This window comes from Lissotriton vulgaris, chromosome 6 (genome assembly GCF_964263255.1).
Source record: "Lissotriton vulgaris chromosome 6, aLisVul1.2, whole genome shotgun sequence".
Taxonomy (NCBI): domain Eukaryota; kingdom Metazoa; phylum Chordata; class Amphibia; order Caudata; family Salamandridae; genus Lissotriton; species Lissotriton vulgaris.
Window position 1 is genome coordinate 934,793,129 of NC_141694.1, and position 25,766 is coordinate 934,818,894.

Genomic DNA, 25,766 nt, shown 5'->3' on the forward strand with positions numbered 1-25,766 from the left:
GAAGAAAAGAAAAACAGCACTACATATCTAGGAGTAACACGTCAGTCCAATATATACATAACTTATAGTGTGTAGGGCTGATAACATCTAGACATGTTACAACTGCTGCTATCTGTCACACCAAATACAAAAATTAAAGCAATAAAGAAAGCATAAATTAAACCAAAAAGCGGCACCTTTATACCTCCATATAAGTCATAACGGCACCCCAGATCTGACGACCTAATTTCATTTTCCCTCTGCCTTTCACAGCATAGAGGCTGTATTCCATGTTTAAGATTGATAAGAATCTTTTTCTATATGTCCGATTAGCATATTTAAATGCCTGCACAAGTAGAAAATATGCACAATATCAGCAGCTTCAGTCCCACAACCAAAACACTTGCCCCCATTAACACAACCCCACTTAGACATTTTGGCAGGTGTGTAATATAAACATTGTCTTATAATGTTGGGCATAAGGATTTGCAGCTATGGAGGTCTCCAATTGTATGCCCTGGCACCCCAGTCGATTATCTCATTTATGATTCTGGGGTTCCAAATCGTTATCCAATGTACCCAGCATTAAAGTATAAAGTGTGCCGATCCGTGCATCTTTCCTAACTGCCTCAACAAGAGGATTAGCTTGAATTTTCCATCGAGCTTTTAAAAAATAATCACAAATTTGTAAATATTTGAAAAAATCAGCCCGAGGCAGTTGAAATTGATCCCTTAACTGATCAAAAGACTTCATGTCATCTACTAAAAATAAATCACCAACTGTACACACCCCTTTGTCCCTCCATTTGCACACCACCTGGTCCCAAAATACTGCTGGAAAAAGAGTGGTTGCTGTTAACGGAGTGTGCTAGGATACCTTATCCACCCCATACTTTTTGTTTACCGCAGTCCATACTTTGTACGCAGCAATAAGAACCTTGAACCGAGTACGCTTGTAATAGCTCCAATCCACATTGATATACAGTCGATTTTTGGCATCGCTGCCTAACAGCATTTGATAAATGGAAGGGGATTCCGCCCTAGTAGTTGGTTCAGCGCCAGTCAAAAGTATGTTCATGTGCTGCATCATACATGCATAATAATACAGCGTGAAATCTGGAACGGCCTAACCCCCTTGTTCCCTAGGTAGCACCATGTACCGCATCGCTCTTCGTGCTTTGCCCTGCACCCATATAAATCTGGCACATATCGATTGTAATAAAGCAAGATTAAGGCGGGAGATCTCTAAGGGGGCTGCTCTGAAAAAATATAGTATTTTTGGCAGGATCAACATTTTAAGAACATTACACCTTCCCACCATTGTCAGATGTAGGCACTCACAACGATCCAATTGTTTACGAGTCTCCGAAACCAACCGCCCCCAATTAGACTCAACCATTGCCTTCAGACAAACCCTGATCCTAAATCCCCAAATAGACCACCTCCTGTACTACCCTTTGATCAGCAACTGCATGTACATTAGTACATAGAATTTGAGTCTTTATAGAATTCAATTTATAGCCAGATGCCGCCCCATATTGTACCGCCAATTGCTCTATTTCACATATAGCCGTTGCTGGGTTAGTTGTTACAACTACCACATCATCGGCATAAGCGAGGACACAAAATTGATCTTGCTGCAGCCTGACTGAAGTTATCCTAGGGCTATCTTCTAACATTTTTAAAAATAGGTCGATATATAAAGAAAACAGTAATGAGGAGCAGGGACATCCTTGCCTTGTACCACGTGTGATTGAAAACAGCTCAGACTCAAGATTCATTATGCAGATCCTAGCGAATGGTTTGTGGTATAGAGTTTGAAAAGCAGAGAGAAATTGCTGTTTAAACACTCGTCGCCGCTTCACCGCCCACAGAAATTCCCATGAAACGTGGTTCGCGAGTCCCATTCAGTTGGGATCGACTTCTGTGCGGTCTCGGGTGGCGTGGCTCAGTTCGGCGCTGAAGTTGCAACGTCCTCGGCGTCCTCTGCAGCTGGTTTGGCGGAGCGGAGGAGGAGCTGCGGAGTAAGTGGAGTCAGTGGAACAGAGCTGGGCGGCAGCCGATCAGGAGTCTGCAACCGCAGTTTGAAGGCTTGGAGTGGAGAGGAGCACCTTTCTTTTGATTTCGGACTGGAGTTGGAGTGGGAGCTGGAAAATGGCTCCAAAAGGTAGAAGGGCTAAAACTCGCGGAGCTGCGGCGGTCAACTTGTCCTCTGTGACTTCGGGGGTACTGACCTGTGGGGGGGAACTCCTAAGGTAGCACCAAATGCAAATTCAAATATGACCAGAGTGACACCTGATCATTGTGATAGCGAGGTTGAAAATAGGCGGGGGGACCTGTGGTGCAGGTATTGGATCCGATGGGCGCAGCTGGGAACGTTGACCCTGGCGCTTCAGGTTCAGTGAGTGGATCTCTGCAAGAAGGCAGGAATGTGCAACAAGATATTCCCAAAAAGGATTGTATAGTGCCCGCTATATATTTTTTTTTAAATCGGTACTTAATGGCAAGGCGGTGGGGGACCAAGTAAACCAAGCAAACTCACCTCTGAATCAATCTCTGACATTAAATGGCTCTATGGGCGACAATGCTCCTGTTTTAGAGATCGCAGTGAGAGGTGTTACTACAGAGGACGCAGCTAATAACACAGTAAGCAATACGGGGGGTCCACTAACTGTGGGTGCTATACCACCAGATGGGTTAGATATGGCTAATAATGGCTATACTCTGCTGGAAAAGATGAATGATGCAGAATCTGCTAGGTCAGGTGGAAAATTGTATTCTATTTCGGACCTCTCAACTGTTTCAGAGAATGATAATGACAATGACAACGACAACAACAACAATAATGATAACTTGAGCGCAGCAGGTGACTGGGGGGATGAAATAGACTCACATCTAGGGGGAGATGATTCCTGCTTGGAGCAATCCGTGAATCAAGAGACTGTGAGGAAATTAAAAGAATATGAGGATCACGTGCCAAATGATGAAGATTCCTCCGGTCCTGCCTATATGGGACGGTACACCTAGCGCACAGTCTGTCCAGTCTGCCGTCAGAAACTGATGCTGGTAACCTTGGTGAAGACTGCGGTGAGGTAACGCTGAACACAATCTATAAAGTTATAATGGCCCACAGGGAGGAGAGAAGGGCAGAAGGCCTACGTACACATGGGGCAGTGCGCAAATTACAAAACACGGTCTGCTGCATTGCAAAGTCCTGCTCTGAAATAACTACAAGGGTCATGGAAGTAGAACCACGTATTTCCGGAGTTGAGGATTTATTGGAAAACAACAGTCGTCTATCACAGATCTGCAAAAGACTAGAGAGGACATTGATTGGAAGCTTACAGATATGGAAAATAGATCAAGACGTAACAATCTTCGTATTTTGGGGGTTCCTGAAAAGCGGGAAGGGCAGGATGTGAGACAATTTGTTGTGGAAATCTTTAAGGAAGCCTTCCCTGATTTAAAAGACTGGAATTGGGAGACTGAGGTTATCAGGGCCCACAGATTCCCCTTTGTTATACGTACGAGAGTGGGTGGGTCTGGAGGAGAGCTTAATGTGCAGCCCCGTGCGATTTTAATTTGTTTGAACAATTATTTGTTGCGTGAGGCATTATATGATCTTCTTCGGCCAGATAGGCACCGGTCGGGTAAGGGGTGCGAATCTTTTGTGCGCCCCTATTTTTGCCCGGCTACAGTGCAGCTAAGGTGGAGACTGCGGCAGTTAATATTAGCTTTTCAGGCTAAAGGAGGGCAGGCCTTCCTGCTAAATCCCGCTAAGTTAAAAGTGATCCATAAGAGAAAAACTCAATTCTTTACATCAGAGATAGCCGCACAAGAATATTTGAAGTCAATGAGAAACCAGTAAGCATCAGCATGAGTATAAGTTAGAATTCTTTTGTCGTACGGCTAGTATGCTGTTTTTCTTTTTTTTTTGCTCTTTCAGTGCATCACTAATATGTTTATAATATTAGGATATACAGTTGTGTGTATTATTATTTATATGGTTGTATATTATACAGCACGTCAGGTCGATCTGTAGAGAGTATGAAACATAATGTGCTGTAATCAATATATATAGTTTGTAGGCAACTGAAAGGGTGTTTGTACCAGGGATGAATTGTTTCGCGATGGGTGGGCCACGGGTGAGGGTTGCGGGGTGGAAGTCCACAAAAACTCCCCATCACTGAGGACATGGTCCTTATGCCTCGTTTTGGGAGGGATGAGGGTTTGGGAGTGGGTTGGGCTTTGGGTGGGGTGGGGGAGGTAAGGGCTTGGGGAGAAAAAGAAAAATAATCCATGAGTTCACTTCTTGGTGATTCTTGAGCAACAATGGCCTATGGCACAGGGGCAAAATGTATGGAGTATAGAAGGTGGATAAAGGTATTAGATTTGGTTCTTTGAATGTTAGGGGCCTGAATCATCTTAATAAAAGGCAGCGGGTGGCGAGTGAGCTGCAGATGCTTCAGTGTGATCTAATTTGTCTCCAAGAGACCCATATGCCATGGGCTAAGAGAAAATGGCTAGCAGAGTTGGGGTATAACGTTTTGACATGTACTGAACAATCAATCACATCAAGGGGGGTTGCAATCTTGGCAAAAAACAGATTGTCAGTACAGGCAGAACATTAACTGATAAGTATGAAAGATGGGCCATAACTGAATTTGTTAGTGCAGCGTCAAATTTTACAATATGCTCCATTTATGGCTCAAACCTTGATGAGACAGTAGTTTTAGAGTCACTTAATGTCGAATTGGCGCTATGGCCAACTCCACTTATTGTTTGCGGAGACTTTAATATTCATCTTGCACCTAACTCTGTAGGAAATGTGAACTATAGGTATTCCGGTATAAAGCCAAAAGTATACAAGGCTCTTCAATCTTTTGTTGAAGCGCATGGCTTGGTTGACGTTTGGGCTACTTTGAGGTGGGAGAACCCGGGTTACACCTTCTATTCATATCCACATCAAAAACTTGTGAGGCTGGATTATTCTTTTGCTCCAGCTTATCTTTTGAAGGATGCCCAGATTCAAGTGTACCCAAGGGTTACATCAGACCATGGCCCTCTTGTAATGACTTTGGCTGGTATTCGAACAACATGTAGGCCACGTGGCTTCTCTTTTGCCAGGAAATTGTTATTAAAAAGTTTGTCGCTTATATGAAGGAATGAATTGTAGCCTTTTCGAATGAATCGTGGTAGTACAGTCGCAGGTTTAGTGTGGGATGCTTTCAAAGCTGCATTTAGGGGGGAAGCCCTTAGCAATGGTCTGTACAGGCAAAAACAACTTAGGATCATTTTACAGGAGTTGTATCATGTGTTGAGGTGTGCAGAAGAAAAGCTTACGTTGGCTATACATGGCGGATTAAATATTTGAGACTTCACAACAGAAGTCGCCAGGTGCAAAGCCAAAATAAACCTCCATTGGAGTCAAGAGGCAGCTAAAAAATATTTAGTGAATCAACAATTGAATTATGAATATGGGGAGGCAAGTGGTCGTTGTCTGGCACAAAAGGTGAGAGCTAAGGAAGAGGCTCAGATAATTAGTTCAATTTTTGATCTAAGGGGGAATTGCGTGGAAACTGAGGCTGGGATATTACAGGTGTTTAAAGATTATTACGAAGCATTGTATACTGGAGAAGAATAGGATCAGCAAAAGTCTGAGCCTCTGTTACAGTGATTTTGTGACCAGAGTTTGAATGATTTAGAGGTGGAGAAATTGGAGGCCCCTATAACTAGGGGAGAATTAGAAAGAGCCATAAATGAGCTTGCATATGGAAAGGCTGCAGGGCCAGATAAATTACTGCTTGAGGTCTATAAAACTTTCTTTGGTGTCCTGCAGGAAGACATGTTGGCGACATTCAGACTGGCTCAGGCTGGCTCATCTCCTGCAACTTGGGATGAGGCCAGCATTGTTGTATTTGGGAAGAAAGATAAGCCTCCTGAGTTCCCAGCTTCATACCTCCCCATCTCTCTGCTGAACGCAGATGGTAAAATATGTTCAAAAATTCTAGCGTCTAGACTTGCGGAGGTTATAGGAATGTTATAGTTAGGTTCAGATTTTACACACCCAAAACTGCTGAAATTCAGCTTTTATAGCTAGAGTTATTTCAAGTAAGTATAACTTGTGCCTAAGGTAACTATAACTCACACCCTCGCCGTGCAGTGGGCGTAAACATTCATTGCAACCCCAGGGCACTTTGAATAATACAGCATCCTGGATGAAAAAAGTTCGCTATGGTGATGCTGAATAATTAAAAGTGAAGTTTTTAATTTTGTTCAACTTTGCAGGTGATGCTTTTCACTCACACACGCAAACTCTAACACTGAAAACTGCTAGCCCAACAAATATGTATATCCTTGACAAATATCGGTGTATTTCATTAAATTGTTAAATATTGATGAATAGGTCATCCTGAAACTTAGACTATATAACTATCATGTTAGTTTTTAACCTTTCCCAGTGTTTTAGTGACTATCTCCAGGGATTTGTCTTGCATTTCATAAAATTACCTTTGAGCTTGTCTTCTTTCAGATGTTTCTTCTCTATCTCTGCTTCTTTTGCTGTGTTAAAATAAGAAGAGAAAAAATAATGGACTTAGTCAGAGCATACGGTAGTAATTTACCATAAATATTTAAAAGGCTCATTGCGATGGCGAAATGATCACTACCCCCAGCCTGGCGGTGGTGATCATTCCGCCATAGTCATGAGATTTACCCACGCCATATTATGATGGCGGTGTGTATCGTGGCGAACGGAAAGTCTGTCCTCCACTTTTCCGCCGGTGACAATCGTCACGATTGCCTGCCGGGCGGAGCAGAGGCACTCCTATGGTGGCGGTGCCTAGCAGGCACCGTCTGCCATATTAGGATGTCGAGGTTGAAAGGCCTTTCCGAGGTGGCAACGCTGCCATGGAAAGGCTGGCGGGGATTGGGTCCAGGGTCCCTTGCAGGCCCCCCTTGTGTCTGGGGAGGTGGGGTGCACTTAGGGGGTACATATGGTACCCCCTACATTTCGCTGCACCAAGTGGCAGGCACCGGCGTGCAATTTTAACATTGTGGCGGGCGCTGCTGTCAGTAGCAACCGACGCAATGTTAAATTGCAGAATCCTAATTCATGATGCGGGACTGCTGCATGTCTGGCGGCCGGTCCCAATACCGCGGGGATCCTAATGAGCCCCAAGGTCTGACCAGAGATGGTCATAGCCTAAATGTTACACTTTTAAATGCCTCTAGTAGAAATGCACCATTATTGTTATGAAAACTGCAGTTATGGAGATAGTTTATTATTTATAGTTCAACATAAAACCTACACTTGAGAGTATCTCCTCCCGAATCAAATGCTCCATAAAATTCCAAAATCCCTTCTTTTCCATTTAGCAAATTCCAAGTAACCATATCTATTTATGTTGTTAATTGTTTCCAATGGCATTGAGTTAGAAAGCACAACTTTAGTTGCAGCATTGCAGGACCTTGAATTTTGATGAAGCATTCTCATCCTATCGTCGTGGTGTCTGTAGGATTCTGTCGGTTTAAAAGACGGCACATATTTCATACGTGCTTAAAAACTGAAAAATAATGGCTATATTTTTAATGGCAAATACTGGCCTATACGTCTAATTTGAAGTATCATTTATCAATATTAACAGTTATGTAAACTGCACTTTTTATCAAATATCTGGCGGGCCTTCTATTATTGGGGTAAATTCACCCATAGTATTCATGTGCCAATAGTATCAATCGTTAAAGGTGAAACAAGAACCAACATCACACATGTACTCCTGATTTTTTTGTTTAAATCTGTTTATTAACGTTTTCCAATACATATTTTAGATAGCTTCATGTCAATAATATTGTAACTGCATAGAACAGAGGCCTGTCATAAAAGCCAATATGTTATGCTAGTCGGTCAAGTAGATAGGAACATAAAAGCGCAAATAATACTTGTGGAGCTCAAAATATAGGACCAAGGAATATGCAATAATGTACAGTAAATGAAGCATAACATGCGCCATGTGGTGAATCCATGGTAAGAGCTATGACAGTCATAAGAAACAATGCAAATGCAAACTGTAATAAACTGTGAACTTAGTCGCACCTCACCAGAACACTTATGGAATAATTGTAACAAACCCAGTGTATAGTACAATAATCTGAATGAGGATACAATTGTACATTACGAGACATTTTGGGTATGTTTGTCACCTGTGGCTTGCATATGTAGAAGCGTAGCCACTTGTGTAGGTCGGTATCAGGTTCAGAAGCCATCCGATGAAAGAGTGGCTGTCTGGAAGTCTGCCAATATACTGGTTTTCCGACAAGTAGTCTGGGAATATTTACATAGCCCAAGTGTGTCCTCTTTATGAAGGGCAACACTTTCTGCCTGAGCCCAGGTGATCACTGAGCATTTCCAAGCAAAGAGTAGAGGAGGAGTGGGAGATTTCCATTTGTGTATGATTAGACGTTTAGCCAATAAGTGACCCGGGTCAATAACCTAACCGTGGCTCTGTGTTCTTTATATCAGCACATGTTTCCCAGGCATGTAGCACTGGGCACCCCGTGCAGTGCGCTAGAAGTGTTGTGATTTTGTGCCTGTATAGGTGCAAGGATGGGCAAGACCACCAGTGTAATATATCAGCATCAGTTAGGTTGCCTCTGTAAGAAGAAGCTTCACTGCATAATAAATATTGAATAATCTTATGCAGGCTCAGCTAAGCTCTGAAGAGAATGGAATACTGGAAGAGGCAGAAACGAGCATTCCAGGGACTCTGAATAGGGCTCTCCAAGACTAACCTCCACTCCTCATCCTTGCAGGGGCAGCACAGACCTGCCTCCCAGTGGCGGTATAAAGGGATGTGCAACATCGCCATGTTCATGCGCATGGAGTCCACCAACTAGTGTGTTAAATGCGTACCCGCAACCAAGACATGTAGTTATTGAATAGTCAGATGCATGGGATGTTCTTGTTGTATATCTCCCCATCTGTTCACTAGTACTCCAAGCACTGTGTTGCAGAGAAGGAACTGGCCTGTAGGTAAGCCCTCTTCAGTTATCAGAGTCACCAGTGGAGTGAAGGTGCCATCATTGTATAAGTCACCAAGTGTATGTTTCCCTGCCACGTGCTAGGTATATAATTACATTAATGATGTAACTGGCCCACCTAGTGGTGTGCAAAGCAACAGGAGGGCAAGAGCATAGGGAAGAATGGATTTAGTGATAAAAAGACAGTGCTTGTAGCAGCGGTAAGGGACCTGGAGAAGAACAGGACTGGGCATCGGGGTTGGGGTGCAAGGGTGAAACAAGTGAAGTAGGGTGGACAGGTTCTAGGATGGGGAGGAAGTGACAGTGTCTGATAAATATAGGCTCGCTAATCGGTAGGCCACCCATTGGAGTTCAGAGGCTAAATAGCATTGCTTAAATTTTGGGACCGCCAGTCTCACTCTATCTGTGGGCAGATAGAGTTTCTGCAGCTCCACTCGGCAACATGCAGTGTGCCAGATCAACATCTGCATCAACTTTTCAATGGAAACAAAAAAGGGTTTCGAAGCATAAAGGGGAAAGTTTGCAAAATAATTTAAGAACAGTTGTAGCATTACCATTTTAATAAGGGTAATGGCACCCGACACTGAGGGAGGGGTAATGCCAGAATCCCACTGGTGTACGCACTGATGTCTGGACTCATATGAGGTTTACTTCATATAAATCTGCAGTCGAATAGTAAATGCGTATACCCAGGTATCTAAGCATGTTGGGTTGCCAAGTCAAGCGAATACCATTGAGGGAGGAGACTGGTTCTCATAACGCAGGATGGAATGAAAACAGACAGGATTTTTTCCACTTGACCTTTAGTCCTGATAAGGCTGCAAATCTTTCAAAGATGTGGGCCATTACGTTCGGGATGGAAATGACATCTTTGAGGTATAGCATAAGGTTGTCAGTGTGTAGAGACACTAAGTGCAGAACATCTCCCAGTGGGATCCCCATTATTGGCTATAGGCATGGAGTGCCAGTGCCAGCAGTTCAATAGCTAACGAAAAAAGTAGCGGAAAAAGGGACAACCCTGGTGGATGCCCCGGCAATTGGTTCCAGATCGGAGACAAGGGTGCCCTTGTCACCTGTGCCAGCAGGAGATTGTAAAGGAGCTTGACCAGACTAATAAAATGAAAATGGAGGCCATAGAGTGGCAGAACCTCAAAGATAAAGGACCAGTCCAGGGAATCAAATGCCTTCTTCAAATCCAGGACTACGTGACCTGAGCAGTGCTAAGAGTCATCAGCTTACTCCAGGATCTGGAGGAGCCTATTTTTGTCAAGCGATGTATTACAGGCTGGAACAAATGTGTTCTGGTCTGAGTGCACCAGGGCTGGCACCAGTGGCACCAGTCTATCAGCGAGTACTTTGGCCAGGACCTCATAATCAGTATTTAAGAGGACCAGCGGCATGTATTAGCCCAGTGCAGTAAGGTCTCTATCTGGTTTAGGGATGGATATGAGTTGTGCTTCATGCAATGTGGGTGGTAAGCAAGAAGCTTGTTGTGCATCATCATAAACTGTTAACAGGTAACCCTGGGCATTGTTTGTGTAGTAGCGCTACGCGTAGCTACGCGAAGTGCACTTCGCACTACACGAGCTACGCGAACTGCATAGTGCACTATGCAAAATGCTGTTCGCACTGATTGCACAGTGCCGGATTCTTGTCCACACTGTGCAATCAGTGCAAACCGCATCTTGCACAGTGCAAGCGGTTGTTTTCTGCCGCTCCAGTAGATTTCTACTCGAGCTGCAGCTTTTTCAACGCGGACTGGTAGTTTCTCATCATGAGCGGTTGTGAGCATACTCGAGCACTCGCAATGAGAAACCTGACCTACCCGCGTTGAGAATCTCACCGGTAGGTTTATTTTCCATGCTTGCAATTGGCAACTTGATGTTTCTGATCACGAACTAGGAAAAAGTCTTGCCGGGATGTCATTTTGCTCACTCGCGGTCGCCAACTTGACGTTGAGGACTGCAAGCAAGCAAAAAATGACCGCTACGTGTGTTTGCACTGTGCTACGTGCAATTCACGGAGTGCGGAGTAGTGCAAACTTCTCAAACTACAGAAGCGTAGCGTAGTACTTCACCCAGGGCTATTAACAGGCAGGGGGTCAGTAGTGGGGCGTAAGTTTTGTAAAACTCGGCCGGCCGGCAGGCTATCATGGCCAGGTGTCTTATTAGTTGCCAGAGATCGAATGGCCTCCCAAGTCTCGTAGAGGATAAGGGGGCCATTGAGTTCTGTTTTCTGCTTTAGCATCACTTGGAGGACAGCAACACCAGTTAAGAATGCATCCACATCAGTGGCAGTAGCAGAGGTCACTTACTGATATAGGAGCGAGTAGTGTTTGGTTAACTCAGCATGTATGGTGGTTTGCATATGGAAAAGATCCCCTTGGGCTGCACGAAATTCAATTATGGGGTGACAGGTCTGTACCTGTCGAATATGACACACCAGTTAGGACTCAGATTTGTCCGTCCTGGGGGTCTGACCTGGCCAAGTGATCTGTACACATATCAAGTAAACCCAGTGGGTGGAGGTCTACAACAAGCCGGTCCCATGTCCTAGCATATTGTGCTGGAACCCCTGAATGTCCCTGTCCAATTTGAGACAGATGTCCCTTGTGCTGCCTCTCCAAATCAAATTGCAAAAGTTAGGGAGTATAGTCAGAGTTTGTATGCCCTAAATAATCAACGTGAACGACTTGCATAAGAAATCAGCGGAGCAAATGATGTATACGTTGGAAATATGCAGATCAAGGAGAAATCAATGGAAGGAATAAACCCTGTTAGTAGTATTGCATGTGCACCAGATATCAGCCAAGTGCCAATGTCTGAGCCATTCTGTGAGGTTTTGAGCATTTGTGGTGGCACTCATGTGGTGAAAGGAGGCAAAAGAGCGGTCCAAGTTAAGTCACAGTATGCTATTAAAATCCACCCAGGAGCCAGGGTAGTTCACTCCAAGCCGATAGAGCATCAGACACCTTGGCTGGTAATGCTGCTTGGTCTGTATGGAGGGCATATATTCTCACCAATATCATGTGGCAGCCATCTAGTATGCCCTTGATGAAGACATACCTGCTGTTCGGGTCAATGCTGGTTGCTTCTGCCTCAAAGGGAACACCAGTCCTGATCCACACCAATACCTCCTGAGCATATGTTGAAAAGTTAGTAGAAAACACTTTGGCCTCACCAGCACCTCTGCAGTTTAACAGCTTCAACTGAAAGTAAGTGACATTCTTGTAAATAGGCAATGTGGTATTGTGGCGGCGCAGGTAAGAATATATGATGCACCCACGAGAAGGGGCATGCATCCGCCTAAGTTTCCACGTTATTACTTTGGTGCCAGCCATGTCTCTAACTGGGGTGCATTAAGGGGTTCGACCGTGACCTGAAGGGCAGGGATCAATCTTTGTTTAAAGTGCATATCGGCAACGTGCAGGCAAAAGGTCCAAATATCAAACCAAAGTAAGGTAACTACATCAATCAAATAGAAAGTACCACTGGGGTGGATCAGCAACATGTGTTTGTCCAAACTATGCAAAGTTGCCTACATGAAATTGCTAACTAACTGAATAGATTAGGGCAATGAGTGGAGCACAGGCGAGTGAGACCCTCCCCCTTAAGTGCAGTGGCATGATTAACACCTTACAGGAGTGAGTGCAGTACCCTCTGCATAAGTAACATAGCAGCAATGCATGTTCTGCAAGGCAGATTGCCAAATAAATGGCCTGATAGTGGAATGGGAAGGTTAGCATGAGAAAAAGGGGGGAAAAGGATAAAAAAAAGACGGGGCAAAGGAGGGATGGGAAGGGGGAAGAAAGGGGAAAAGGAAGAGTAGCTTCCAATTAAATCGGGTAGGAACCAACAATCAAGGTGCATTAGCCAGTGAGAGGTCACTGTGCCACAGCTGGTGGAAGAAATCGACAAGTAAGTAGCAGCAGGTGTCAAGTGAGTTCTGATGAGGTCATCAGCTGTTTGTGGTTTCACCTCTGGTGGCGCCACAGTGTCTGATTTAGAGGGCCAAGTGGCTTTTGAACTGGCCTCGCTTGAGGTTCTGACCGAGTCCCTGTCAATGCAGAGTGGAGTGTAGCATCGCTCATGGTGGAAGACAACTACAATGCATGCCCCTGCTCCTTAATCACCTGTTCCAGATTAGGTGCGAAACTAGTTAGTGGGGGATGCTCCTCCCCAGGGCATTTTCTATGGCATCGATCTATCTTCTGGAGTGCTGGCACCTTGTCACTAAGTTGTGAGGGGTGATATGACGCAAGTCCAGCCACATCAATCCAGTTCCAGGCCTCCTTGAAGAAATAGGACTTTCCATCCATAAGTATCCTGACTTTTTCCAGGAACAGGAGAGACTACTTCACAGCAAGTTCATGCAGCCAGTGCTTGACCAATTAGAATGAGCCCCTCTGAGCCTGCACAGTCAATGTGTAATCTGGGAAGAGCATTATACGGACATTGTCCACAGTGAAGTTGGGTAGTTTGCAAGCTTCTTTGAGGACAAGGCTGCAATCACAATAATGCAGCATCCTAAAGGCCAGAGGTCTAAAGTTGGCAGTGCGCAGGGGCTTCTGGGATGGTACTCGGTGTGTTCATTTGACAGAAAAGAACAGTGATACAGCAGAGGGAGTGCCAATTAAACAAATCCATTGTTCAATACAGGCAACGTCATCCTGGAACTCAGTGTTTTTAGGGAGGCCCACAACTTGGAGATTCTTTCACCTGGGTCAGCCCTCAGCATCTTCTGCCCTCTTCTCCAATATATGTATCAGGTCAGTAAGTAGGTTGATCTGCTGTTCTGTTGCTTGAGCTTGAGGTTGCAGAGTGGCAAGTGATTGTTCTGTTTTGTGGACGCTTTCGGACAATTTTTAACTGTATGTACGCAGGAGAGTAAAGTCTGCTGAAACCATGTCAATCTTGTTTTCAAGAGAGATTCTTGGTTTTAATACAATATCCAGTATGTATTCAAGCCTTATGGGCCATCAGTGCGAGTCAGGGGGTCTGTTGTGTCTGACATTGAACCAGAAACCCCAGATTGGCACAAGGATGAACCATGGCACTGGATCATAGGTGGCCCATGTGTGGTCCAGACACTTTGGTGATACAGAGGTAAAGATGGGCAGCAAGGGTGAACCAGCTTGCTTCTGTAGGGGAGTATGGTACAACACAGCAGCACAAGCAGCCCACATGCCAACACCAGGCAGCTGCTCCAGGATAGATGGGCTGTAGGATCCACAATTTCAGGACCACAATGAGGAGTAAAAGTGTCAGCATTAACACTTGGTAGGGATGATGTTATCAAGACCAGTGGTGCTGCAGGAGAGGGAGCAGCAGTGTGCAGGGCCCACTTGCATGGTGTTGGTTGAGCAGCATGAGCAGCCCCTGGTATATCAGGCAATGTAGGGAGATGATAACCTCCTCGCTGATGAGTCCCAGGTGGCAGTTGATTGGGCCAAACTACCAGTTCAGAACATACAAAAGGTGCTTAATGACCAGGCATGTGGTCCAGTTTCCCAGTGTGTGTGAACCTGAAGAGTACCAGCAGGAGGCAAGGCAGGTAAGTCAGTGCGCAACAGCAGGATGCCTGAGCAGTTGTGATGGGAGGGTATTGGTAGAGAACAGGTTCTCAGATAATAATAAAAAACATTAATCCCAACAAAGACAGATTGACACAGGTCCTAGCAGAGTAAATGTGGAACCGGGAGTGGTTACAAGATGCAGGTGATTACCAACAATGGTGCTGGGTCTGTCAATAGCTACTCAGTCAAAGTTTCAGCAGGGCAGAGAACTGAGCCAGTAAATAACGATCAAAGAGACAGCCTGCACTCGATCAATAGCGAGGCAGTAGATCATAAGTTGTAATATTGGTGCATTTGTGCCTCGTATCAAAGCACTGCTGGGTCGCTCACAGAGCTTCTTACTGTCAGCAAGTGGTCTGCTAGGGGGAAATGAACAGAGTATCAGTAGAAATGCTGCAGAGCCACACTCACCCATACCGACAGAGGTCCTATCTACTTTAGCTTCTCAAGATGCACCAGGGCCATGCAGCCTAATAGTCTCTGAGTCTGTGGCAACAGAGAGGTCAGCGATTCTGACCAGTGAGACCCAAACAAATTCTAGTGAGGTAGTAAGTAGGTCATGGCGGGAGCATTTGGGCATCTATTTTCAACTAAAGCAGTGTATGGCAAGTGGAAGTTGTGGTAGGGTCATCCAGTCACTGCGGGAGAAGATGCCAGACCGCACCACAGCAAGACAGTGCCTCTTCTCCTTAGGCCTACTCCACTCCCCAACAGGAAGGACTTGCAGATATTAAAGGGGGAGCGATCATGCCCCGCAAAAAGCCAGGGTGAATGTCTGGTCCACATCTTAAGGCATCTCCAGGTCAGTGGTGGCGGGCGCAGACAAATTACCTCCCCAGCAGAATCTGGAGGCTGCCAAGGGGGAGAATGGCAAATGCAGCGCTCCACAGGACTGAGGTGCAGTCAAGACTAGGCGGGCCGTAAATTATGTTGTCGAGCAGCATCGCCAGTTCAGATGGCATGGAGCGGCCACATTGCACTTCACAAGGAGGTTTCCAGCGAATCACAGCAAGGTTGTGGCATTGTCCTCGTCACGCTGTGGGGTGCAGATTTCCCAGTATAGAGGTAGATTGTAAGCTGAGCAATGGATGAATGCTGGATTTGAGGGATTCAATGTGGCGCTTCTTTAAGGAGAGTTCACCATTTTGGCCTCTCAAGCCACGACCCTCATCACACAGGTACTCTTGATGGTAGTTAGTGCAAAGATAGCAATTTTCTAGCAATATTTCTAAATCATTTGCAGCAATTCACCACTGTTAATGTCTTCCCTAATAAAAAATAAATCAAAGCAAATCAGTTTACTAAAGGTTGCTAACTGCGGTTACGTCCCTCGAAATAACATACACATTCATGTTTATGGTGTGACAGCAACTGGCCTATCGAGGGCTCCACAGATCCAAGAAATATAGGTAACGGGTGCCGCAGCACACTTTCTACTTCCCATTTATCTTCTCAAACATGAACAAGATGTTCCCTTGTGCCTCAACTGTCTCTCTCATAGTGTCTAAAATGCCTCTCATAGGGATCAGATTGGAACAGAGCACAGTGAGAGACTTGGAAATTCATTCCACAGTATTCTGGGGAGCATCAGCTGACCAGGTTCAGAATGCTGAAGCTCTAGCATTGCCCGTTGTTAAAAGGAAAGCATGAGGCTCATTTCACCAGCATATCCTATGATTATCTGCCCCACCTGGCTCCCCTCCTACTATGTGGAGGCTTTTGTTGATGATCGAAGCACCAGGAGATTCAACATTTAGTGATTGCTGTACCAGAAGATAGAGCCTGTGACTTCTCCTGGCCTTACTCCTGTCAGTTCCCACCCGTGTCGGTGAGACTGAAAGAGCTGGGTGGAGCTTCATTTGAGGGACAGGGCAGCCTAATACATGGGGCAGATTCGAGGTCTGTGTTCCCTGACCCTCAGGGCAATTTTGGAAGGTCTTGTATTTTTGAGTCATCAGGTCTAGAAGCAGCCAAGAAAAAACACAATAAATCACCCACCAACATCCATAGGAAGCACCCATCTTCTCCAAGGCAGACTTGAACAATGAAATTAAGCAGCTTGTATCTTTTTTTCTCCATTCTCACCTAAACCACAGCAGCCATATTTGGTATGGACCGTTTTATGTTTTTGTAAACAAAGGTTAAATAGTGTGCAAGGAACACACCAGGACTTTCATTTCTAAAATCATGTTGCCAGCATCTAAATTAAGTAACCAGTATTGAAACCAATGTTACTGATATGCCTGTAAAGTACTTTAATACTCTGTGGGTTATGCTTGCGATATATATAAGGACAAAAAATGTAAGCAAATAAGTACAATTAGGATGGGTGCTACAACACCCCCTCTGCTTTTCTCTCTAATATTCACTTTTTGTGGGGTTCCCTCAATTCAAGGGAAGCTGATTTTGAGGTGCCCCCTGCTACCACTTTCACTTATCTGCCCAGGAGACAAGCGAATAGATAGGGAAGCATGGCACCTCTTGGCAGTGACAGCTAATCAAATACTACTACTATGCACACTGGCACCGCCTTCTCAGAGATAAGAAACTCCTAATGATAAATGAGGAAGAGCTCACAGAGAGATGGAAGATGTTGGGAGCTCCAAATATATTATTGTTAAATACAGTCTTAAAATTCTCAAGGGCATCAAGACTACCTGTAGTTTTTTCCGTATGTCTTATGAGGGGTTTTAGCAGGTTTATAGTAACCATCTTTATATGCAGAGTATATCAGTGGGATATCTTAGGGAGGTAAATATATTATTAAAGGGGCCAGAAAAAGGAAGTGAAGGATGACAGGAAACTAAGAAGCCAAGTATGTGTTTATTTTCAGATGAAGGGATGATATTTTCAGGGCAGGAGATGGTGATGGGAAACACCTGGTATTTATATTCATTAGTTCACTTTGATACCTTTACTGGTCCATGGTGGTATCAGCTGTGTGGGAGTGATCTGTGTGAATATACAACTTACAAATGTTAATGGCGAACATTTGCCAAGGGGATATACTTCCCCTCAGGGTTGTCTAGAATACCACTCAAAACCCATTGGTGGACATGTGTTTCTATTTTATTAGGTGTTTGCGCTTGTCGGGTGTTCTTGCCTCAGAGAGTGAACCCGTGCCATTAACCTATAACTTAACTTAACTGTTCATTTTAAAAATGGAAAATTACGTTTTTTCCATAGTTTAGGAGTCACGAATGACAAGGGTATGTCAAATCATGGGTTCTCCTTATGCATGGACCAAGTGGGAAAATGCCTCTGTAGGCACATTCATCCAGTGTTCCATGTTTGGTTTTAGGACTTTATGCACTTTATTCCTGCTAACCCGTGCTAAAGTGCTTGTGCTCTATCCTTAAAACATGGTGCAGGTGGCCTACATCCAATTGACACATTTAATTTAATTGTAAGCCCCAACTAAATTAAATACTACTAGTGGGACAGCAGCACTAATTGTACAATCCATAAACGCCTGTGGACAGTTTTAGACTGCCATTTTGACTTGGCAAAATGTAACTTCTGCCATGCCTTACCCCTCCTCTTTAATACATATGTCAACCATGGGGAAGGCCCTCAACAGCCAAGAGGGCAGAATACAATCGCTTTATCTTAACAGTTGGACATGCACTTGCAGGTTTTACTTGTCCTGTTTTAGAAAAACTCTTAAATTTGTTTTTCACTACTGCAAGGCCTACCTCTATTATAGGATAACATTGTCTTAGCTTATTACATTTAATAAGTGATAACTTTTGATTGGGAATAGCTAGGAATATTGAGTTTGTTCTCTAGGGAATTGTAGTAAAAACCCTCTTTAATAAGAAAGTCAAATTTTAAGTCACAATTCTGGAAATGTGCCTTTTACAAAGTTGCCATTTTCTAGTCCTAATAATTTAGTGCCTGCAGCCTGCTCCTGTGTCACATGACTAGGTTTCAGTGGCAGTTGACCGTTATATATTTTTTCCATGCAGCCAAATAATAGAAAGACACTGAGTGGTGGTAGGATGGGCCATATAGGCAGGATGGTGGTGTGGAGCTTTCAACCAACCACACTTACTTTAAAGGGGTTGCCTCAGCACACTCAAAAGGGCTTTACACTAGGTAATTGTGCCCCAGACAACTTACGACCAGGGCAGGAAGGCAGAAAATTCCAGATACTTCTGTGGGGGTAAAGCTCCAGATGCTTTGCCCACATTAAAGGTAAAACCAGGTATCAAAATAGAATCCTCAGACCGATTATTTAGTTCACTTTTGGAGCAGCAGAAGGACTCTAAAAAGACTGCCGTGATGTCTGTGGCCCGCTGTGTACTTCAGTTTACTGCCCTGCTGCCTGAAGCTGTCTTGTGCCCTCAGACGACTGTCCTACTGCTTGAGACAGTTTTTTTGCGTGCTCCTAGGACTACTAGAGTTACTCCATGGTCTAGTTGGCCGGCCTCCTGATCAGAGCCTCAAGGACAGTAAACCTTCAACTATCTTGAACCTGTACCTGGACCCAGCCTGAGGGAGTTCTGACCAGCTAAGTGGTGCACCTCCAGTCTCGGACCCTTTGAAGTGGGGTTAAAAGCTCTGTACGAGCCTAACTGATGGTTCTACTAAATCCAGCACAATGCAACGCAATGCAGACCACACACTAAGGACATAATGTACAATCTCAGTGGGGCAAACTTGGTCATATGCCTCGGCCTGTGCTCCCTTGCAGTTGGCAAGAACTTGTGACTTTGTCCCGGTCTAGTCTAACAAGATACCCACGGTGGGCACTTTGCACCTATAGCGCTACTTTTATCTAAATATTTAAAATCCCATATATCCAGTTCTACTGATTGGATTTTTGTCCTTTTGGTCTCAAATTATTTACACAAATTTTCTCAATTTTTCTAAATTGTGTCGGATTTTTATTGTGTTTTATATTCACTTTATTTCTGTTTAAGTGTTGCATACATACTTTATACATTGCTTCCAAGTTAAGTCTGACTAGTTTTGTGCCAAACTATCAGAGAGTTGAGCACAGATAAACGTAGTGACTGTATGTGGCTGTTGCTTAAGAAGGGCTCACACCCCTCATCAAAGAACCCTTTTTCTCACAAAAGGCATGTTCCCACTTGTTCCTATAATATATAATTAAACAACAACGAGGGCACTACCAGGTGCAAAAAGGATTTGCGAAATAAGCCTGCATGTTTTTCATATTTATATTTATCTTACAAAAAAATTACTGGTTCGTTAGAAACAGGACTTGGCATAGAATACAATTATTAACTTAAGGGATATAGCATTGGTCCTGATAGCATGGGACATACAGTGGCCAGTGAATGGGATGAAACAGGTCAACTTTCAAAGGGATATTTAGGCAAAAACCTCCAGATAAATCCATATAATTTGTTATTAAATCATATAAAGGGCAGCCAAAATAAAAGGAAACTGGGGACCCTGGGCATACATAAATTCTTTAACCCTCATAGGAAATTATCTAAAGTGCTCCCTGGGACATGGTTGAACCCATTCTGGTGTTAGGGACTAGAATGAAAATTAATACGATAAAGCAAGCAACTAATAGAGTGGGTGAGGGTCATCAAGAAGTATATAAGCACTTTTAGCAACGGGTACAAACTTTCCATTAATTGGTATCATTATTTTGGGTTGGAGGAAATGAGTTGTGTAATTGATATAGACAAATAGATGGTATTCTAGATCCCCGATGAAAACCTTTCTTCCCTATTTACCCAAAGGAAAGTTTTGGGTATATGGTGATTGAGTTAAATATAGTGTTGTCAATGTTGTTTATAAAACACAGTGCCATTGAGGGGTCAGTTTTGCTAATACAAAATTCCAATGAGTTGACATTTTTGTAAACAATGTTTATATAACACCTTATTTAAGTTGAACAATTTTTTTACTACATTATTCTATTATTATACCTACCAAGACGCAAATTCTAGAGGAGGGGGGGGGGCATATTACCAAGGCGGGCGATATGTGATCGCCGCTTTAGCTGCCGTTTTTCATCCGCTAAGCGGCGATAATCCTATCGTCCTATTAGCAAGCTGTCGCTAACAGCAGTTAGCAACAGATTGTAGGCGATAGCGAGAGGTTTGGGGCCCGCTTTGCATGTCAGCGATATTTATCGCTAATGACATGTAAAGTGGGCGTACCCAAACTGTTAGCGACTGAAAGCAGTCGCTAACGTCTCTATCGCCTATTAGCAAGGCAGGTGTAGCGATGGAAATATTTGCGCTAAGCGCGAACATCTCCAAATACTTAACGCCTGCTCAGACCAGTTCTTAGCCATTATATCCAATAGGAGGTGGATATAATGGCTAAGACCCTGTTAGCTATAATGCGTGAATATCGCTGTATTCTCATCGATATTCACGGATTTCGCCGTTATCGCCGGAAATATTATCGCTTTTGAGATAAACGTTGCTAATAGCACGTTATCTCAGCGATAATATCCAGCGATGCGCTGCGATAAAAAAAATTGCCGATAAGCCAACTTAGCGATAAATATCGCTAGTTGTTGGTAATATGCCCCAGGATTCCTTCCGGTTGTAATGTTATTTTAAAATGATCAACAGTAATAGCAAAATTGAGGATGGAATGGTTAGGAGTTCCTCTTCACTAATTGTTAATATTATGCTGACCTATTAAACATGTAATCTACTACTCAGAATTATTGACATTCAACTATCTATTTCTGCCCAAAATATTTAATTAATGGGACACTCTGCAAATATATGATGGTCATCTGCTTTTATAAAATTTAGCTTGCACTGTTCTGCTTCACTTTTATGATGGAAACCGGGTGTGAATCATTAGCAAATCTGGGTCAAGGTATACTGTACACAGAATAGTATGGAGTGTTTGTGGCCCATTCGGGATTTCCTTTCCAAAGCCAGAATTTTGATAGGGGGTGGATGCATTTGGCTGAGTGATAAGCATCACAATATGCAGTTTCTCTTTAGTGTTCTTATTTAAAAAGACATATTTAAAAAAACATTGCCAGATTACATACCAAATATTTATAGGATTCAATGATGGCCTGTAGTTTGAAAATATATATTTAAGTATACTAGTGGCAGCAGTAGCACCCTCTGATAAGTAGACCTGTGATAGCCACAGCAGAACGAGCAAAGCCAAATATTCTCAGAAAAAATACACAAAGGGGCATATTCTCAAGAACGTGTGATAACCATTGCAAAAGTAACTTAACGCAACTTCCAACATCGCAGTCCATCGCGGGAACATTACGCCACGCTGCAAAAATGCAAAATGCAAATGCAAAAAAAGCTGCAATGAGGCCAACCGTGATACAAAAATCTGCAAAAACCAGCTACAGACATGCAAATCCCGTAAGTCAGGCAGGAAAAATTACCATAAAAGTAGAAAAAAACTGACAAACAAATGCCAAACAACAGTGAAGGATGTTGCCAGAGCAAGTACGGAGGAGAACCAGAACCCCACAAGCCCCCCGGATGACCTGCCTGGGATCTCGGGGTCAGGAAAGGCCAAGGAGAAGAAGAGTAGTAAGAAGCACTTCAGTCCGCAGGAAAACAGGATCCTGATAACGGAGGTGGTCGAACACCATCAACAACTGTTCGTCACCTCTACTATGTCATTGGCAACCAAAAATGGATTATGGCAGTCCATCGTGGACAAGGTGAATGCAGTGGGAGTGCTAAACAGGACAATGAAAGAGGTCAAGAGGCGCTGGAATGATGTGAAGCGCAAAACCAAGCTGAAACTCGCCAACAACCGGAAGGCAGCAATGCAGATTGGAGGAGGGAGTCCTGCGCCATAGGAGGAGCTGGACGATACAGAGGAAATGGTGTCAACAGTCACCAGTGGGGAGACGGTGGCTGGAGTTGGGGAACCGGACACTGCTCAACATTACCGGACACAACAGCACCAGGGTGAGTAACAACGAGGGACTGGGGGAATGGGGGGAGATGGGCACAATGGCACACATGCACAATTGAGCTGAGCACATCTGTGGACAAACCATGCCCCAGCCCCCAACTCCCATCAAGAGACCAATGTACTCAAGTATGCAACGTCTCAGCAGTGTATAAGCACAGAAGTCAAAGGCACATCACAGAAAAGGGACAAGGGGCAGCAAAATCAGAGCAGCAGGGGCCACTACCCCAAAATGCAGCACACACAAATTACATGCAGAGCACATCAACACTGACAACAATGTGGCACAAACCGCAACACATCCACAACAGAACACAGGACACAACTGGTGCTGACTGTGTGTAGACACTGGCCAATCACAAGTGGCATTGCAGGGAAATGTGAGTTGATAATGTACAAGTACAAACACATACACGCCTGTTGTCAAAAAGTCCACTGTCCCCCATCAAAGAAGCAGCTCTTCCCAAACAGCCACGATGTACACAGTCATGTAATCTGTATGTAAACATATACAATGCGACAACATACATGTGAACACATTGTTAAACTGCATCCCCCCTTCACATTGCAGAGGCACAATCAACACCTTCTGCAGAGCAGCCCGAACCTCTTTTCTCTGATGACAGAGAGAACCACCACAGTTTTGACTCCAACGCCCTCCAAGAGTTCATTGACAGCCTCCGCAGCCCACCTCCAGGAGCAGGGCAGCCCAGCTGCAACAAGGACACCCCACCCCCTGCACAGACTACACAGCAGGTAGCACCCAGCACCATGGCTGCCTCCTAGGACCCCCACGAAGAACACATGGCCTTCCAATGCCGTGTGTTGTGGTACCAGGAGCAGCTGGCTGAACGGGCACGCGGGGCTTCGACCGCATGGCAGACAAACTAGATGCCGTACATGGGTGTCTAAGTCCCATTGGGGACCACTCACAGTGCTTAACGGACACCAACAGTCTGCTCCATGCTCTCTAATGGACCATGGCTGACATCGCTGGAGCCCTGACTCAGAGACTAGAACAACTGTCCAGACAGAGTGGCTCTAGCAATGTCACACAGCAGTTGGCAAACATGCCGAGGTTAATGGAGACCATGGAGTAGGCCAATGTGGAAAGAGCGTCTGTCATGGCTGCACACCAATGAGTGGTAGCTGGGTTCCTTAATGACCTCAAGACCATCTTCATGGCATTGCTGCCACTAGGCCTGGCCCTGATGCATGTGACTGCTACCACTACATCCACATCTCCGCCCCTGAAGTATCAGTGCCACACAGTGTAGCAGACATTCCACCTCCGGCCCCTGAGGTGTCACTGCCACACAGTACTGGAGAACAGCCAGCACCACCCACGTGAGGCACATGGACAGCAGAGGATGAAGATGCGAATGAAACTGCCTTCATGGTAAGAAGGACGCAGCAGCATGCATCTCCGCCATTTGGTCGGTTTCAGCTTGGTTCTGTCCTCTGCATCATCACCTTCCACTGTCCCCCGATGCACTCTGCGACACTCACCTTGGACCTCGCAATGGACCGCCATATTCTGTTTGATCGCCAATGACACAGCAATCAGACTGCAGACTGAACTCTTCCTCGTCCTTTGGACTTGTCATTCCCTGAAGGACTCTGGCTAGCCCTCCACGGACCAACATCGTCATGTGGGGTTTGTATGGCCCGGTACTGCTCCAGCTGCAACACTCCACTGAATGTGCATTAAACATTCTGAATCACACAGATGTGTCATGTCTATGGTCTTTCAAGTGTGGTAGTATGGATGAATGTAGGGTCAGTGAATTCCTCTTATGTCGATGTGGTTCATGTCATCGGACTTGGGTCACAGGGTGACACATTGCCGAATGTTGTCCGGGTGGCACCGACGCAACAACAGCGACACACACATTTGTTACTTCCTTGTCCAGCCCCGTACGGAACAACGCCCAGAGCCATCATTTAAACCCTTACGCTGGACTGGCACACACCAGGCCAGCCTACTAAGCTTACACACACAGGGTGGATGGCAATGCTACATGTGCCAGGACTTCCCTGTGTGATCTGCTGACCACAGGCCTAGTTGTCAGCATGCCACAGCCACTTCCTCATGGCTGGTTTACAACCACACCACACGCATCCAACACACGTGTCACAGGACATATGACCCTGCCAATAAAAAGGGCCAGGCGCATGTGCTCTACGCCATTTTCAACCTCTCTCAGGGTGTATCCATGTGGTGTGCATGTAGGCATGGGGACCCAGGGGACTGCAACATCACATTCTGCCAGCCCGGAGGTGACATGATGGCGTCCGCACCATTATACCCAATAATAGAGGGTCCATGACTTGTGGGGCACAGACTTGGTGGCATCGGATGCACTGCAGCTGGCACAGGCACACAGCCACAGGATGGTGACTTTCGGTGCACTGAGGTAGGGGCACCTTAAGTGATGAGCGGGTGTGCAGCCTGCGATGATGCCCCGTCCCGGTGGTCTGGACTGCTCAGGTTTTATGTGCCCTGCTGGACCGCAGTGTAGGCCTGAGCCAGCGGACAGCAGGGGCCTACAGCCACGTGGTGTTTGGTCACAGAGTTAGTGGCACCTCAAGGGTTGAGCGGGTGTGTAGCCTGCGGTGATGCCCTGTGCACTGGTATGTCCTTTGCCATGGCGAAATCGAGACCCAGCACCAAAAGTGAGACCTGGTGGCCGGCGGAGCGGGCTGCATGATGTGGAGGGTGCCATGTCTGCAGGCCCGGGCTTGGGGCTTGCAGCGACATGCGGTGGGCCCTCTTTTTTATACACCGGTGGTGGAAGGTGAGCAGTGTGGCCTGGGTGCGCAGTGTCCGCACTCTCTCTCCCTGTCCATCTCTTCTGTTATCTGTGTCTCTCTCCCACTCTTTATCCATCTATCTTTCTCTCCCCCTCTCTGTCCGTCTATCTCTCTCTCCCCCTCTCTATCCACCTATCTCTCTCTCCCTCTCTTTCTCTCTCTCTCCTTCACTCTCTCTCTGTCCCTTGATGTGCACAGGACACACCTTCTCATCATGATTATTGTCTTGCAAGCTGTGACCTACGGATAGTCCAGAAGGGAGCCGCCATGTGTCTTCATTTCTGTTCTTTGTTTCTTTGAATACATTTTCATTTGTTGATTCGAAGGTGAATGTGTGGAAGATGATTTTTGTGACGACACATGCATGCCACCAGATGTGATTGTGCGACATCTGACTGATTATTTGGTAAATGATTCCGTTTTGTTGATGAGGCATGTCTTTGGCCGGGGG

General features: G+C 45.1%; 1 protein-coding gene across 50 annotated transcripts in view; it reads right to left on the reverse strand.

Moving 5' to 3' along the window:
* LOC147708230 (uncharacterized) overlaps positions 1–25,766 on the reverse strand; it is a 2,035,583-nt gene that overhangs the window by 257,864 nt on the left and 1,751,953 nt on the right. For all 50 annotated transcript variants that reach the window (XM_086926979.1, XM_086926974.1, XM_086926953.1 and 47 more), the window contains one exon: positions 6,490–6,540. In XM_086926979.1, coding sequence (XP_086783105.1) covers positions 6,490–6,540 — 51 coding nt within the window. The remainder of the gene's footprint in view (positions 1–6,489; positions 6,541–25,766) is intronic.